This window comes from Furipterus horrens, unplaced genomic scaffold, assembly GCF_987537825.1.
Source record: "Furipterus horrens unplaced genomic scaffold, mFurHor1.1.pri manual_scaffold_5, whole genome shotgun sequence".
In the NCBI taxonomy this organism is placed as follows: Eukaryota; Metazoa; Chordata; class Mammalia; order Chiroptera; family Furipteridae; genus Furipterus; species Furipterus horrens.
Genome location: NW_028327175.1, coordinates 51,763,928 through 51,780,134, shown reverse-complemented (window position 1 = coordinate 51,780,134; position 16,207 = coordinate 51,763,928). Strand labels below are relative to the sequence as shown.

General features: G+C 42.8%; 1 protein-coding gene across 1 annotated transcript in view; it reads right to left on the bottom strand.

Annotated features, from left to right (window-relative positions):
* RASGRF2 (Ras protein specific guanine nucleotide releasing factor 2) overlaps nucleotides 1–16,207 on the bottom strand; it is a 189,854-nt gene that overhangs the window by 32,086 nt on the left and 141,561 nt on the right. The window contains exon 18 of the mRNA XM_090276431.1: nucleotides 2,627–2,733. Coding sequence (XP_090132557.1) covers nucleotides 2,627–2,733 — 107 coding nt within the window. The remainder of the gene's footprint in view (nucleotides 1–2,626; nucleotides 2,734–16,207) is intronic.

The following is a 16,207-nucleotide window of genomic DNA, read 5'->3' as shown; positions in this document are numbered from 1 at the left end:
TGCCCACAGCGAGAGGAGGCAGCAGGTGCACATTGTGGCCTCCAGGACCATGAGCTGAAACCAGCTCTCTGTATCTGAACTACTGAACCAATCCATTACCAAGAGCCTTCCTTGACTTGCACCAACTGCCCTCTGTGGAGCCCAAAGGATGACCGAGAGGCCAAAAGCAAGTCAGTAAGGGGAAGAAGGGAAACCTAGGCACTGAGGCCAGCAAAAGAAATGTACGTCCTGCACATCATGTGGTTCTACAGTGAGGGTGATGGAGAACCCACTGGGCTGAGGAGGTGATAGGTGCACACAATGAGGTTACACCAGGACAATCGGAAAATGAGCACAGACCCCCAAATCCACTCACACATGCAGGGGAGGTAAGAGACAAATTAGTGAATGGTAAGAGCTTCCTTTGGCATATCAAGGTCTAAATTTTATGCAAAAATCATGTCAGAAGAAAGGACTGAATACCTGAGCAGTTTGTACCATCCACATAGGCAGGCCCCTGATAGAAAGTGTCTGAGAAGCTGGGATTCCCAGTGTGGCTCCTCTAAGTGCAAATGACGATGTGCTTTCCCATGTATGAGCACATCCGAAGTAACAGCCTGCAAGGTATCTGAACTGCCCAGTCGACAGCGGAGTCTAACACTGGGGGTGTTTTTTTGGGTTGGAACTAAAGGCCACCAGGACACAATCTGAATAAAGAGACTCTTGTTTTCTCATTAATCCATTTTCTATTCCAATGACTTGGTGCTTCTCACCTGATATTGCCTTATATGCATGCACATATGTATGTAAGTATGCATGTATGTATAAATGTATATAAAATGCAGCTATCAAATCAGAGGATAACACACTGAAAATCTATTACAAGTAAGGGATTCAGTATACCAATCTCTTCCCAACAACGAACTCTCTTTACCAAAAAACAAAACAGCCCTAGCATATTATACTTTTCTAGCTATTATAAGAGTTATATGTGAATTGTGAGGGATTCCTATTTGAGATACTTTGGAAAAAAGGGCACTGGGGACTGAGAAAAGGGAAGTGAGCTTGCTAGGGAAAAAAAGGTTAGAGTTTTTTTGAGGGAAGAGTTGAAGAAATGAAGGGAGCTGAGGCCAGGTAAACCCGAACTTTAATTTGTACTGTGACTGTGTGACTCTTGGCATGAAGTTGCATAGGCCAGGCTGAGACAGGGAAGAGAATTGAGCAATATCTACTCAGCCTTGTCTATCGAAGCTACTTGGCACTTCAGAAGCCACTGATGTCAAGACTTTGAGTCAACACACACACGCGCGCGCACACACACACACACACACACACACACACACACACACCCCGCAGAGGAATGGGTTGAATGGTCAGATACAGGAGAAACCTCATTATCATGTGTTATCTGCAATGGGCAAAAGGGATTTACAAAAAGCCCACTGAGATTATGGAGAAGAGAGACTAGATATTTCCAGTGAGCTAAGGATGGTACTCGGGATTTGAGTTACATAGGATCAATTTTTTTCAAGATGTGTAAAATAAATTTTATATCCATTTACATTTTATGTGCTATCTTTGTTGTTTCATTTTTAATTGATATTTAAGAATTTGTATGGGCTACTGGTGATGATGCCCAAATCCAACTTTTCCCAATTAGTAAATTCTTTTACATCAGGGATTTCAGGAGCCTGGTCCTCATGTGGTCCTATCTGATGGACTGTCATTACCAAGGACCATACAGCAGACCCATGATAGCCTCTGAGAATGTAATGAATGCATTTTTTTCTTTTTCTCTACTCATTAGTTAATTCACATTTTATATGTTTCACATGTTCTGATCTAAGCATTCGGGACCCCCTTCTCTCTCTCTCTCCGAAGTTCTCCTTGCAGCTGCCAGCCGGCCACTGTCCAGGGGTCCCCCTCCAGCCCATTGCTTTGCAGTGGGTAAGAAAAGCACAGTGTACGCCTTGAACCAATGAGGCAAAGGGGGACCTTGCTTGACTTTAGGAAATGGGTATAAATTTTACAAACTTGCACTGAAAACACACAAATAGGTAATAAGTAGGTGTCTTGTCACTGTGACCCAATTTAAAAACAGAATGTCAGAGCCAGAATATGAAAGACCATGGGGCAAAAAAAAATCTGATACAGGCTGAGAAAACACTTTCTGATGAGATACCAGAGTGTATGGTACCTGGGTATTACTTACCTCCAGGGGGCGCCTGCTGTTTACCTCCAGGTGACACCTGCTGTTTACCTCCAGGGGGCACCTGCTGTTTACCTCCAGGGGGCACCTGCTGTTTACCTCCAGTGGACAGCACTGCAGCTGGCACAACTCCACTTACGGAGGGGCCCCTGTGCACAGTGGTCCTGAGGCAGCACAGTAGTACAGAGGTGCTGCTGTGGCTTTAGCACCCACAGGTCATGCCATTTGTAGATCCGGAACAGCAGACATTGACAATACACATGTTTTTGTTTTGATCCACATGGGTGCCCTCTTATTTCTTCCCTTCCTACATTTCAATTTCAAGGTTTCAGACTCTAAATCCAAAAAATCAGGAGGCGTTGTACATGGGTAATGATTTAGAAAGTTGATTTTTTTAAAAAGAATTCTTGGAAATAATTAATGAGGCCACTGAATTACCTGTGTGTGCTTTGAGACCCAGTGACGGAGGACATTCAGTACTCGATTGGTGGCTGTTCTACGGATAATAAACTCTTTGTCACATATTCTGTCAGTGTTGTTAAATCCTTAGGAGGAAAAGAAACAAAAGCATGTTCTAGTTAAAGCCAGTTCCCAGGGACCTGGAAAATGTCACTTATTTTAAGACATTGATTAATGAAAGTCACAAATGACACATTTGACGAAGAGGTGCAGACTGTTGTGTACTCTGCTGACTTACCTATATGCCCTCAGAAGTGAGTCTGACAGAGTTGCAGGTACAGTTGAATAAAGTGCACATATTTATTAAAGGTCACTGATTAAAGCTAGAGCTGCCCTAATGACACTTCCATTTTATACCTGTCTTGTTCTATAATATAAAGCTGAGAAGAAGTTTTAACAAGTATTTGAGTCAGCATTAGTTTATACTTTTGTCCAGAGTGGTTACATACCAATAACATTTTCAATACTTGTAGATGGATGAGCCCCTATCTTGGCTTCCAGATTATACAAATAATTCATTGTGCACCCATATATCGAGAAGCAGTATTGCATACTGATTAAGAACAAGAACTCCACAGACAGCCTGTCTGGATTAAATCCTTGTTCTCCTATCAGGCAAGTTATGTCACCTCTCTGGTGACCAGTTTCCTCATGTCCTGCATAAGCTAGAAAGTGTACCTACCCCATAGAGTTGTTGTGGAGATTAAACTATTTAATCCATATTAAGCATTTAGAATGGCACTTGAAGAATAACAAGAACTCAATAAATATTATCTATTATTACAATTCAATACTGGCTCAGTGTCTTCTGAGTCCTCTGTACCAGCCTAAGTCTCCATCTTAGCTATGTTTTCACTATCAAGAAACCATTTTAATATTTTTTTGCTATTTTAAAAGATTTTGCCTTCCAGTCATAATTAGCCACAATTAGTTATACATGTATTTTTAAAATTAAGTCAGGCCTTACATAACTTCACTGGCAAACTTCTTGAAAGTTATCGGTACACACTGATTCCATTTCCTCATCTATGACTTCAAGCTTTTCATCCCATCTCACCACCCACACAGGTGCCATTAAAGTAACCAGTAACCTCCATGTCCCATATCCAAGGGCTAGCTATCGTCTTTCCATAGAAATATCATCTAATGATCACCTATAAGCAAATTACTCACATATTTATATCCCAGATCTCTTCTCTAAGCTCCAGATCCATCTATCCAATTTCCTCTTGGCAGTCTCCTCAAACTCGGTATGTCCAAAAGACAAACTCGTGGCCTTTCCACCAAACCTTGTCCTCTTCCAGTGTTTCCTATCTCAATAAGGGAACACCACCAGCCATCCAGTTAGATGAGCCTGAAACCTTGGAATCATTCTTGGCCCATCTCTGTGCTAATTTTACCTGCTAAATAAATCTCAAATCTGCCCATGTCTTCTTATCTACACAGCCAAGACTGGATCTGAGCTACCCACAACTCTCCCTGGTCTACTGCAACAGCCTTCCAGCTGGTCTCCACTGTCACTCTTGCCTCCTCAAGTCTGTTCTCTGTGAGAGCCACTCTTGCTTCTTTTTTCAATTCCCCAAATACACCCTTCTTTGCCTGAGTTGAGCAAACTCTACTACACATCTCACAGCACCACACATATTTACTTTCTGGCACATTTGCAATTTTACATTTATCTATGTGATTATCTGATTAATATTTGTGTCCTCTACGGAGATGGGGATCAGGTATGTTTTTGCTGAGCATGAGCACATATCTGGCATGTAGCATATTCTATACACAATATATATTTGTTCAACAAATGAATGAAAGCCTGGACAGTAGAAACTTCCTGAGTATTTATTGAATATGATATGGATATCACGATTATTGAGTGGAAGACTGAATGAACAGGTTTTCAGAGCTTGTGTATTAGAAAAAAAAAATCGATGTGCTTCTAAAGGGCAAATGCCCATCTCCATACTCCTCTTTGAATATAGACAGACATCTTCCACCTACCAGTGGACACTATCAAAGAATGATGATGATGATGTGTTCTTGGCAATCTAGAAATCTTGAAAAAAATATTTTGCTATTAAAAACTTTGAGGCCCTGGCTGGGTAGCTCAGTTGGTTAGAGCATTGTCCTGCTACACCAAGGCTGTGGGTTCAATCCCCGGTCAGGGCACATACAAGAATCAACCAGTGAATGCATAAGTAAGTAGAATAACAAATCTCTCTCCTTCTCTCCCTCCCCTTCCCCTTCTTCTCTCTCTATAAAAAAAAATCAATAAATAAAAACTTTGAAAATCTGGCCCTGATCAGTGTGGCTCATGGGTTCAGTCCCCAGTCAGGGCACCTACAAGAGGCAACCAATTGATGTTTCTCTCTCATATTGATGTTTTTCTCCCTCTCTCTCTCTCCCCCTCACTTCCTCTCTCTGAAATCACTAAGCATGTCCTCAGGTGAGGAGAGAGATAAATAGATATGTAGGTAGATAGACAGACCTGGGTAAAATATAATAAATATATTTTTAAATGCATAGCTAAGTTTTCAAGAAAAGAGTCAAACATACAGAAAGATCAGGAAATCAGAACTAAGTCTCTGAACTGATGCTGGCCACCCTAAGAGGAGAGCAGAAATTAGTCTTGGTAACACAATATTTAAATTTTAATATCCACATGGACCAGGAGAAAAAGTGCAGAAGAAGCACCAGGGCCTTCGTGAAGTGAGGATGAGGGAATGGAAATGGAGACTCCTCTATGAAGCTGGAACTCTCAAAAAAAGTGGGCTAGCAACAAAAATTCTCCAACCTAATCAAGGAGACAGTTAAGAAACTTATCTCCCTTAGCCTGGATCTCAGTGGGGTTGGAAAAAAGCCTCCCTGAGAATGAATAACCCCTGGCCCACCTCAAGTAGGTTTGCAACTCAGTTTGAACCATGTTCGTGTGGCCCGTCCCTCCAGATGAGAAGTTAAAATAGATAGTGGCCCAGACTGGTGACAGCCATGTGGCCCCTGACAAAAGCACATACCAAACCACTCTGAAGGGACACACACTCAACCTCCAAGATTACCACCGAGAAAGGCCCTGAAGAAAAACTCACAATCCAAAATTACAAAATGCACAAATCCTCCACTATGAACAAGGATCAGTAGACCCAGCAATCAGGAACTTTCCACTCCTTCCACCACTACTACCAAGGATTTCAGGTACTAGAATTATAAAAACCAAAATTAGAATGTTTACAAAAACCGAGGATATAAAAGTGGAAATTGAAAATATGAGGAAAGAATAAAATGTATTTTTAAAGTCAGATTTTATGAGAACCGTATACAACTTCTTTAAATTTATAAATTATTCTTTCAAATATTGTTGAAAAACAGACAAGTTAAAATTTTAAACCCAACAGATAGATAAACATAGGGTAGGCCTAGTTGAATAAAGAAAGGGCAAACTAGAAGGAGATCTGAAAAACAGACCTGAGAAAATTATCCAAATGCAGTACAAAGAGCTAAAGAGATGAAAACAGAAAAGAGGGGGTAAAAGACATGTAGTAAAGAATTAGAATTTGCAATATATGCCTAGTAATGTATCAGAAGAAGAGAAAAAAGTCAGAGAGAGGCAAAGGGTTTTTCAGAATTGATGAAAGAATTTTCGGGCTCAGGAATCACAATGAATTCCAAGCCAGATAAATAAATAAACCACAACTGGACAAACTATGGTGGCAGAACTCTAAGAAAAAGATATCTTTGAAGCAATTGATGAGAATATATATGTTATCTGAAAAAGACAGGCAGATGAAGAAAATGGGAAGTGGGGAAGGTATACGACTTAAATGAATTAGAAGTAGAGGCCTCAGTTAGAGAGCTGGGAATAATGAGTCAGCAGTTTTGGAGGATGTCATGAAAAAGTGGGATGAGACAGCTCCCCAACCACATGTATAACTGAAAAGATAGATAGTCGGTGAGACAAGAACAGAAAAAGTGAGAGCTGGGAATGAGAAAGGGACAGAAAGATGTAAATAAAGTAAAATGTTAAGAGAAAAAAGTAAGGAACTTTCTTCTGCTCTCCAGATTATTTAGCATGAATTTGAAATCTACCACAAGCAGAACATGTGATAAAGTAGAATGGAGGGAAGCAAGGAAGTTGAAAACTAGAGAAAAGAAGGAAATTTTCATTTTATTCTTCAAGCGATATGAGGAACAAGTGTTGTGTAGTGGCCCAGATGATACTAATGAGCAATGAACAAATGCTATGTTGTTTTTGCTTCTTTTTTTTTTTTTTAACCTTTTTATAAGTGTGTTCTTATTCTTCCATTTTTAAGTTCTAATACAAGTCAACCTGAGATTTTTCTCTAAATGTAATTAACTGTAAACAGAATGAAAAAACACATCCTTCTAAACAGAGGAGAAGTGCAGCAGGTCCACCATTTGTGATGAAAAATAGATGAAGAATGGCAAAATCAGTATCTTCCCTTCTCTTTCATCTTTCAAGCAAATCAGTAACTGTCAGCTGAATCATTCTCATGGATTTTAAAAACTGTATGCCGCTTAGTTTCTTTCGTTCTTTAGAGGTGATGAGGCAGACTTTATCCAGGACCATCCTGATAAGTATAAGGGACCCCTGAGTGGAATTTACAGTCGGGAGGGGCGGATGGGCACCTGGGAAGTTACGGCTCAGGAGCAGGTGGGGTCAGTGACAAAAATCACTGAGGAAACAGCAGGGGTGGGGGTGGGGTTCCTATTAATTGGACCTATCAGTGTTCTTGCTGAGGACAGCCAGTTGGACAGACATGTGGGGAGGTGAGGGATGAGGAATCTGATCAGATATTGGGGGGGGGCGGGGCGAGATTAAATTAACTCAGCAGGGTTCTTACTAAAACTGGATTTTACAAGGAAATATGCAGATGAGCCTAGGAGAAGGTTCAAAAACCTGACTAAAGTTTAGTCAAGCAAAGAATTGTTATAAAGACTGGGTAAAGATAAATTTGAAGAGAGAAACAGAAGTCCGACCTGGAGCCACCCTGGCAGAGGCAGCACCAGCTGCACGGTGTGGCTTTGGGGGAAGGGCTGGTGGTTACGGGGTCAGGGGCAGGATGGAGAGAGGTGTTGACACAGTGCGACCCCTCAGGAGAGCCCGTGCTTGTCTAAGGACTGAATGCTTCTGCTTCACATCCACTTCTAGGCTGGACCTAGAGTAATTAGCTGCCTCCAAAGAGATTAGAGCTGGGGTGGGGGTCTTGGGAGAATAAGTCAAGTATTTCCAATCTGCTAAATTTACCAGCCATGCTAGAAACATAACAAGGAGTAGAATACAAATAATGTGGCTGTGACTAACTTCTCATGGGCAGCGTGGAAGTCTTAGTGGCATTTCTCTAGAGTCACTTCTATAGCGAGCGTGTTCTAGGTGCTGAATCTCCTTCACTAGGAAAAAGATGTGAACACTCACCTTACAAGGATCACACTTGGGAGCGGGGAGAACAGTAATGTAGGAATAAAGCCTGTAGCAAACTGAGAGAAGTGATGGGAGAAAAACACAGAGCACGAGAAATGGGCTGGAAGTTCTGGGAGGGAGCTTTAGATTTTAAAGCCACCTGCTGAGGATGAGGTGTCTGAGCAAAGACTTGCAGCAGAGGCTGATCTCAACACAGATCCTCCTAGAAAGACAGCCAGCCAAGGCAAAGACCACAGGAGAGAAACCTGGGTGCCTGCCATTGCTGGCAGTTCTTTCTATGGCCACATCTGTTTGAAAGAGCAGCCAGCAAGTACAATCCTTAGCCGGTGGCCAGGTGCCCAACAACAATTTGGGAATGCATTTGATCAGCCCAGGTGTGGGCTCCAAATAAGATGGTAAGGCAGGTCCAAGATGAATGGCCGTGGGAACACAGCGTAGTCCATTCGGCGGGTAGCGGGGAGCCTTGCCTGCAAACTTGCCAGAGCAGGTGGTTAGGAGTTGATGCTGCCTGAAGTGATTGTCCCGTTTGTTAACTTGTGTAGAACATCAACGCTGGGGGCACTGAGCGCAGGGAAGGGCAACGGTTCAGTCTTGGACAGGAAGGAGTCTGGGCCCTAAGGGATGATGAAGAATCCACACATCCAGGCTGGGGCCCCCCTGCTGAGTGTGCCCTGCGGGGGTGGGGTTGGGGCACTGCTCATTCCTGGAACTGCTATTTCCCTGGGGTCTGAGGTCTAACATGGCCTGTGTGTCCTGCTAAGGATTTCTGACTTCATCCCAAGAGAGCTGGCGTAACTGAAGGGTTCTAAACCAGGGAATTACATGTCATCCTTCCTAAGGGGCAACCAGTCTATGTGACAGAGATTCTCAGTCAGGACTCCATGGACGCCTCCTGAAATTCCGGCAGTTTCTGGATGGAGAAAGGCAGCCATGGGTTTGAGCCGGCAGAGCTGAAGGCCCTGTCTTTCAGGTGCAGTGCCCAGGTTATATGGACTGTTTTGTGGAATTAGCACACAGTAGAAGTAGGTGGGGTCACTTCACCCCACAGGTGAGGACAGGAATTTCGAGGGGTCAACTACTTTGCTCAGGGTGCTAAGCAAGTGGGCGGGGAGTCAGGCCTTGTGGGCTTTGGGTTCCAAAGCACATAATGTCAGACATGCCCACACCCTCTCTGTTCTCCCATCGAAAATATGATTCCGGTGGACCGACCAGGCTGACTGCTCAGTTCAGCTCTGCACAATGCCCTGACCGCAGCGTGTCCTGTGTCTTCAGATCCCTGCTTAGATTCTCAAAGGAATGATTTTATACTGAGTTTAAAATAAAACTTACTGAGAGTCTTTGTGTATTTCTTCTCCTAATTCTCATAATTCCATGAAACAGTCCTTGCTCTTACAGATGAGTAAACAGGCTCAGACATATTCAACAGCCATCTAAGGTCACAGCAAGTAAAAGCAGAGCCAGTATTCACACCCGGAGTATTCAGTTCAAAACCCCAGCCTCTTCCCACTGAGACACATGCCTGGGAGGCTGTTCGCAGGGAGTGCAAGTTGCCCCTGTTCACTGCTGTGTAATTTCAGCCCTCGGTCCCTGCTGTCATCAGGTCCAACACTGGTGTAGAAATGTAACAAGAACACACTGCCAGGGCGCAGCGCGACGGTGACTTCTGCCAAAGCAGAAGGGGCATTTGAGGAGTCGATGAGAAGGAAAGTACAGAGTAAGCAAGTTTAAAGGACTTTTCGAGAAAATTGCTGAGACAAGAAGGAAAGAAAAAGGCTAGAAACTTAAAAGGTAACAAAGGTTTGTGGGAGAAATAACTTGAACTGGTGTGAAAACCAAACTATAGCAAATCTATTTTAAAAAAACAAATATCAAACACTCTTGGTCAGAGTTCCTTGATGGCAAAACCAGTATTACCTAAAGAGGCCTTTGAAATAGAGAATGTTCTAGAAATGGTTAACATGAACACACACACACACACACACACACACACACACACAGAGGAACAAACATTAACTGTCCTGATAGTTTTCTGCCCACCTTCATAACCACCTATTATCTGAAACGGAAGAGAGAACGACTTTTCCGTACGTAAGTTTGAACTTCCTGATGGGTAAGTCACTATGTCTTCTGGGTAAGATTACACCCAGCCTGATGCAGAACAATATTCACATCCTTAGCATTAGGTAAGTTTCACCACAAACCAAAATAATAATAATTAAAAAAAAAATCCTGCTCTATATCTTTCTACAGAATCCTCCACACATCTAGAAATGCTTTCCCACAGTGAGGGGACGGGAGTGAGGGGATGACTGACAGCTCCTTATCCAGGAGAGTATGTATAAAGTTGCGAATAAGCACACATCTGTGTATTCATGTGCTGGGGGGCTAGGGGTTGGAGGGGTGGATGATGATCACAAAATTATTTGAGATATTTGGCAGAAACTAAAGCAAAGAATTTTAGAGATGGCTGGGGAGAGGATATGAAAACAGGCCACTTCCTCTCTCTCAATTGTTAACATATCGGAATGTATACAAGGCATTTTTAACGTAGAAAATTGTAGATTTTACCATTAAAAAATAAAATATACCTTGAGAGGAAGGGTAGAATACACAAACCACAAAATTTTAGTAGACACAAAATATTTATTGAGCATCTTTGTGCCAATTATTTTTGGAGGAGCTGGGGTACAGCTGTGGACAAGGAAAATTAATTAGCAGCTCACAGGAACTGGCCTTCTACTGGGGGTTAAAAATAATAAATATATAATGTCAGGGCTATAAATATCTCTACACAAATAAATAAGGTAAATTCAGATACTGAAAAGAGCTATGTGGAGGGTAAATGGCTCATGCGAGAGAGAGCACATTCACTAGACTGGGTTGAGGAAGGCCTTTCCAGGCAGGGGGCACACATTGAAGAGGAGGTGGTTATCTGAAGACCTGGGGGAAGAGTGTTTCGGCAGAACAGCGAATAAAAAGGCCCTGAGACAGTTCGGCATGAATGAGGGACAGAAAACACCCCAGTGTGGCTGGAGCCCAGCGAATATCGGGGCAGGAGAAGGGAGATGGAGTTACACAATGAGCCAGATCACCAAGTACCTTTCAAGCCAAGTTAAAGAGCTGGATTCTTCTTGTTTTCCTCTTTTTTTCTGTATCACTGGTTTATTACAAAAGGAACAGCCAGATGGAAGACATGCGTAAGGCAAGGGGTGGGGAGAGGGTCTGGAGCTTCCAAGTCCCCTCTAGGCTCACTGCTCTCCCCAGATCTTCATGTGTTCACTAACCCGGAAGCTCTAAAGAGCTGGGCTTTGTTGTCTGGTGCTGGGAAGCCCGCAGAGGGCTTCGTGCAGGGGAATCATCAGATCTGATTTACACTTGGAAAGGATACTCTGGCTGCCTGTGTAGTGCAGGCCCGGCTGACCCAGGTGAGGCAGATTTGGACAAAGATTGAGGCAGGAGCGATAAGAACTGTTGGAGACAGAGGGGCTGATAGATCAGATGTGGAGGTCTGTACTGAAGTGAATAGTGACCCTCAAGACTCGTGTCCACTCAGAACCTGTCAGCGTTACTTTATTTGGAAATAGGGTTTTGGGAAATGTAATCAAGTTAAGATGTCAAAATGCATTAGGGTGTTTTGTAAATCCAATGATTTGTTGTAAAAAGTGTGGTTATAAGAAGAGGGGAGTTTGGACACCCTCACTTCCCTGGTATCACCCATCACCTGCCCCCCCCACCCCATCCCTCAGCCACCTTTCCTCTAGCACCTCGATTTGCATGGCTCCTTCCCTTACAAAGGCCTTTCCTCAACGCTGCCACTCCCTCACAGGTGATTATGGAGACTGTGTCTTTCTTGCTTATCTTACTCTAGGAATCCTTAGAGTATTTGTAAGTGGGCAAGGGCTCTCGTCAGGAGGAATGAAGTGCCACCTTATCCAATGGTTCTGGGTGCTTCTTGGGGTAGTTGGGCAATACCAGCTCTATACATGTGATTCCATCCACGAGTTTAGAGAAGGTCCCCTGAGTGGCCTTCAACCCAATGTTATTTCTTTAAGTAATGACACTGAGATGCATCAAGTGGACCTGAGTGGCACAGACAAAATCAGCTCAGACTGTAGGAAAGGACGGTAGGGGCTCTTAAGAGTCTAGTCACCAGAAGCAAAGGGGAGTCTGACCTGGTGCCCCAGACAAGTCCATGAGCTTAGGGAAGGTGGAAGCCAGGGGTCCAGTCAAGTGAGCAGAAATCTGTAGCAGCCCCAGGGGTGGCTGTTACGAGAACAGGCTTGCCTGGGGCATTTCTGTGGGTTGGCCAAAGCTTCTGCATTAGCAGCAGAGGCACTGAGGACCAGCAGGTGGGGTCTGAGGTAGTTAGGACGTGACATCTGGCCTAGAGGAGCACTAGCAGGCGAGTAAAGGCAGAGCACACAGCCCTGGGAATTCTTGGAAATACTTCCAAGGAATCCTTTGAAAGATGGACTTTCCAATGATGATCCATATTGGAAGCAGGATGGGGAAGCAGTTCTCAAATTATTATAATTCAAGTACCAGGAGAAATTGGGCCCTGCTTTGAGGCCTAAAACATTGGATTTGATTTATATCTCTCTTCACACAGTGGGGACTCAGTCAATCTGTTCAATTGCTTTTACTTTTTAAAATCCAAGATTGTTTATTTTCTTTATTGTTTGTGGATAAATATACCAACACAGACTGGTTCTGTTTACTGGAACTCTAGCATTTCCTGAGCCAGGAGGTTCGTGAACCTCCGTGCCTTGGAATTCACCACACTTCTCCTCCCACCCCGCCTTCCCCAAGGTCTGTAACCACAAGATTTGAGGTATTCAAATACTTCCAGTTTAGTAGCTAAGGACCGAGAACAGAGGCTTGTACACACATGTGGGAATTTCTGTCCCAAGAAGATGCCCTGCACAGGGAGCCCCATCTGTGGCGCACCTTCCACCCTGGCTGGGGATGCGCTCCGCCTGTCTTATGTATCTCTACAGAATACTTCAGACAAAGTCTATTTGTATCATTTCAACGGAAGATGGCTGCTCAATGCTTGATGTTGAAACTTTAAAATAGTCTACTAACAATTCTTAAAATGTGTTTCAGAGCTTCAGAGTTACTCTTTGTCCTACCCAGACACCTCCATGTTATCTACGTAGGACTTTATTCCCAGATAGGATTTCATCTTTCTTACCTCTAGAATCCATATTTTGCTGATCAGGCCAACACTTACTAATTGATGTGCAACTGTCAGAAGGTACCAGAAGCTCCCAAGAATTCCATTCCCTAAGACTGTGTTACTGTCACTATTCATTGGGGTAGAGAAAGTCCTTTTTTAAAACCACAAATTCTGAAAGTTTTTTCTATTTAATTTCCCAAGAAATGACTCAATAGTCTAGAAATGATCCAACAGTCTACCAGATTCTTGTATAAAACTATTTTCTACCAAACCAAGCCAAAGTATTTGTTTAATATAAATATGAGTTTATGAAGTATATTCATTTCTAACCTTTATGAAGTTTGACTTATTTTTTTTCATCAAACTTTGTCCAGTTTTAAGGGCAGAGACCTTAATCCACACAGTGTAGTGTGAAGTCATGCTGGTTAGAAAAATAATTTTCCAAAAGTAAACTAACTTTTTGGACTTGAGGTTTTACTGAAAGACTGTCGAGTATACTAACCCCATGGAGTAATGTGCACAGTGCTGGGAAGATGCTCTGTCTTGATGGCCCATGTGTGCCTCTCTCAAACTCAAGCCAGCAACTCTGACTTACTCTTCAGATGTAGGAGGCCTCTGGGTTAAAAGGCCTAGCAAATATACTACAGTGAAAGCATCGTTCTAAGAGTTAAAACATTGTTAATTACTATTACTTATAGCTAATATTCATTCAGTGCTTACTTTTACCAGGGACTAAACTCATTTAACCTTTATAACAATCTTATAAGTCAGAGCTACCCTCGTGTTATAGAAAATAATAATGACATAACAGCAATCACACAATACTTATTAAATGCAGCCACCGTTCTAAGCACTTCACACCTACTAACTTACTTAACCCCCAAAAGAACCTCATGAAGTAGCAGAGTTTTTGTACCGCACAATGTCACCAGGTACTAGTCACATCAACTCTAAATGTGACTACAGTAGTCATAGGTTCTAATTTCCCATTTTAGGAGAATTTTTGAATGAGCAAACATCTCCTGGTGCAGTTGGCCAGCTCAGCTCTGTTTACACAGCATTGTATGCTGGGACACACATCACATCTACACTTTCCCCAGGTCAGAAAAAAGAAAGCATCACTTAATCTTAGCACAGGACTTGATGTACACTCATATGCACAGAAACTGGGACCCCACAAGAGTCATTTAATTGCATATTTCTTTTGTAGTAAGACCACATATTGCACAGTTTGCTTTGTCTAAAGGTATTTTAAATTAGTGAGTTTTGGGGTAACAGAGATGCATTTAATTTTGTAACAGCACCTTGTATGCCTATTTGACCATTTCATTTTTGCACATTCTTCCAATATACTCATATCTATATTAAATTGAAGTGGTTAAAATACACATTTTCTTTCATAAGCATGACTGACTACATGAAGAAGACTGAGATGGGGAGGGGGTTCCTTCCTCTACTCTGAGCGGGAAGGTTCAAAGTTAAAAAGCATTTCTCAGATTCTCCTGTAACTCAGGTTCTGAATGCAAATTAGAAACATCTGTTCAGGGCCTGGGAGGTGGAAGGGAGACAAAGGCCATTTGCCACTGCAGCAGCCATTTCTACTGGCAGGCATGGCCATGGCCTTGCAGTGTCCCACCCACGGAGGCAGTGAAGTGGATGTCTTCTTAGGGCAGCATTTTCCACAGCCATGTCCTTCTTGTTCCCCATCCAAGGACAGCAGAGGCAGCAGCCTCCTGGTGGGTCACTTCTCCATGGTGTCTCAGAAGTGATTCCTGGAAGCCCAGCCTCAAGCCTATGTACTCAAGTCCCTGTAATAAATCCCTTCCCAAGGAAAATAGCTAATGTGTTCCCCACAGCCAAGCTTTCATAGATAGCAGAGAGCAAGTGCCTGATGCCAAATGTCCAGGAATTAGCCCACAATGCTCAATATTTGCACTTAGAAACCAGGAGCTACCTTTCCCAACAAATGTCAGAGGCCATTGAGGGGGACAGTGCCTGTGCAAGTTCAAACAGCATATTCTACACTCTGAGACACTGCACCTGGAGGCTCTCCAGTTGTGCTGTGCTGAAGCCTGCCTTCTAATAAACCTGCTCAGTTTCTATGTAAAGACTCATACTGATCACAACTGCTTCCCACCTCTGCCCTCCAGAAAAGGAGGAAAGAAAGAAGGAAGGAATGAAGGAAGGAAGGGAGCGAGGGAGGGAGGGAAGGGGGGAGGAAAGAAAGGAGGAAGGAACTTTAGTAGAGGTAAGGAGACTTCACACAGAAGCTTCCCCCTCACCCTGAGAACAGTCCTGGGTGAATTGGGCCCTCATAGCCCATGTTTAGAAGACAGTGAGCCTGTGAGAAATTTTAAAAAGCCTGTCTCTGTTTATGTTTGGCTGGTAAAACCTGAACCTCCATTTAAATGAAAACCAAACCACTGCAGAAGATCTTTCTATAGATTCAGAGTAAAAGGCCAACAAAATAAAAGAATTTAAATAAAAGATGATGATACATATAGGACTAACATGGGCAAGAAGTTCATTGGTGCCAGTAATGTTCAGTAATATCTTCATTACAAGGATTTAAAGCATACAATCATTTGCACACAATTCATTTACAGCAATCTTTGTATACAAGATGGAGAGGCTACAGCAGGGACAAAACAATATTTATATCTTGTCTAAGAGGCCCTCTCCAGCTGTATAATGTTCAGTAAGCTCAGCCAATATTCTAAAAGCCTATGACAGTAAACAGCATATCCTCCTGAAGTGATACATTTTTCCTCTGGATCCCGCAGAGTCTAAGATCCAGCTCTTATACTATGGTCTAAGAGTGAGGATTTAATAGCATCCCAATAGTACAGTGACATCATTCATTAGAGCTTATTCCCTAACATCATTCCAGAGAAAAGACTGTTTTCTCTCAGAATCACAACCTAGGAAATGCTCTCTGATGAGG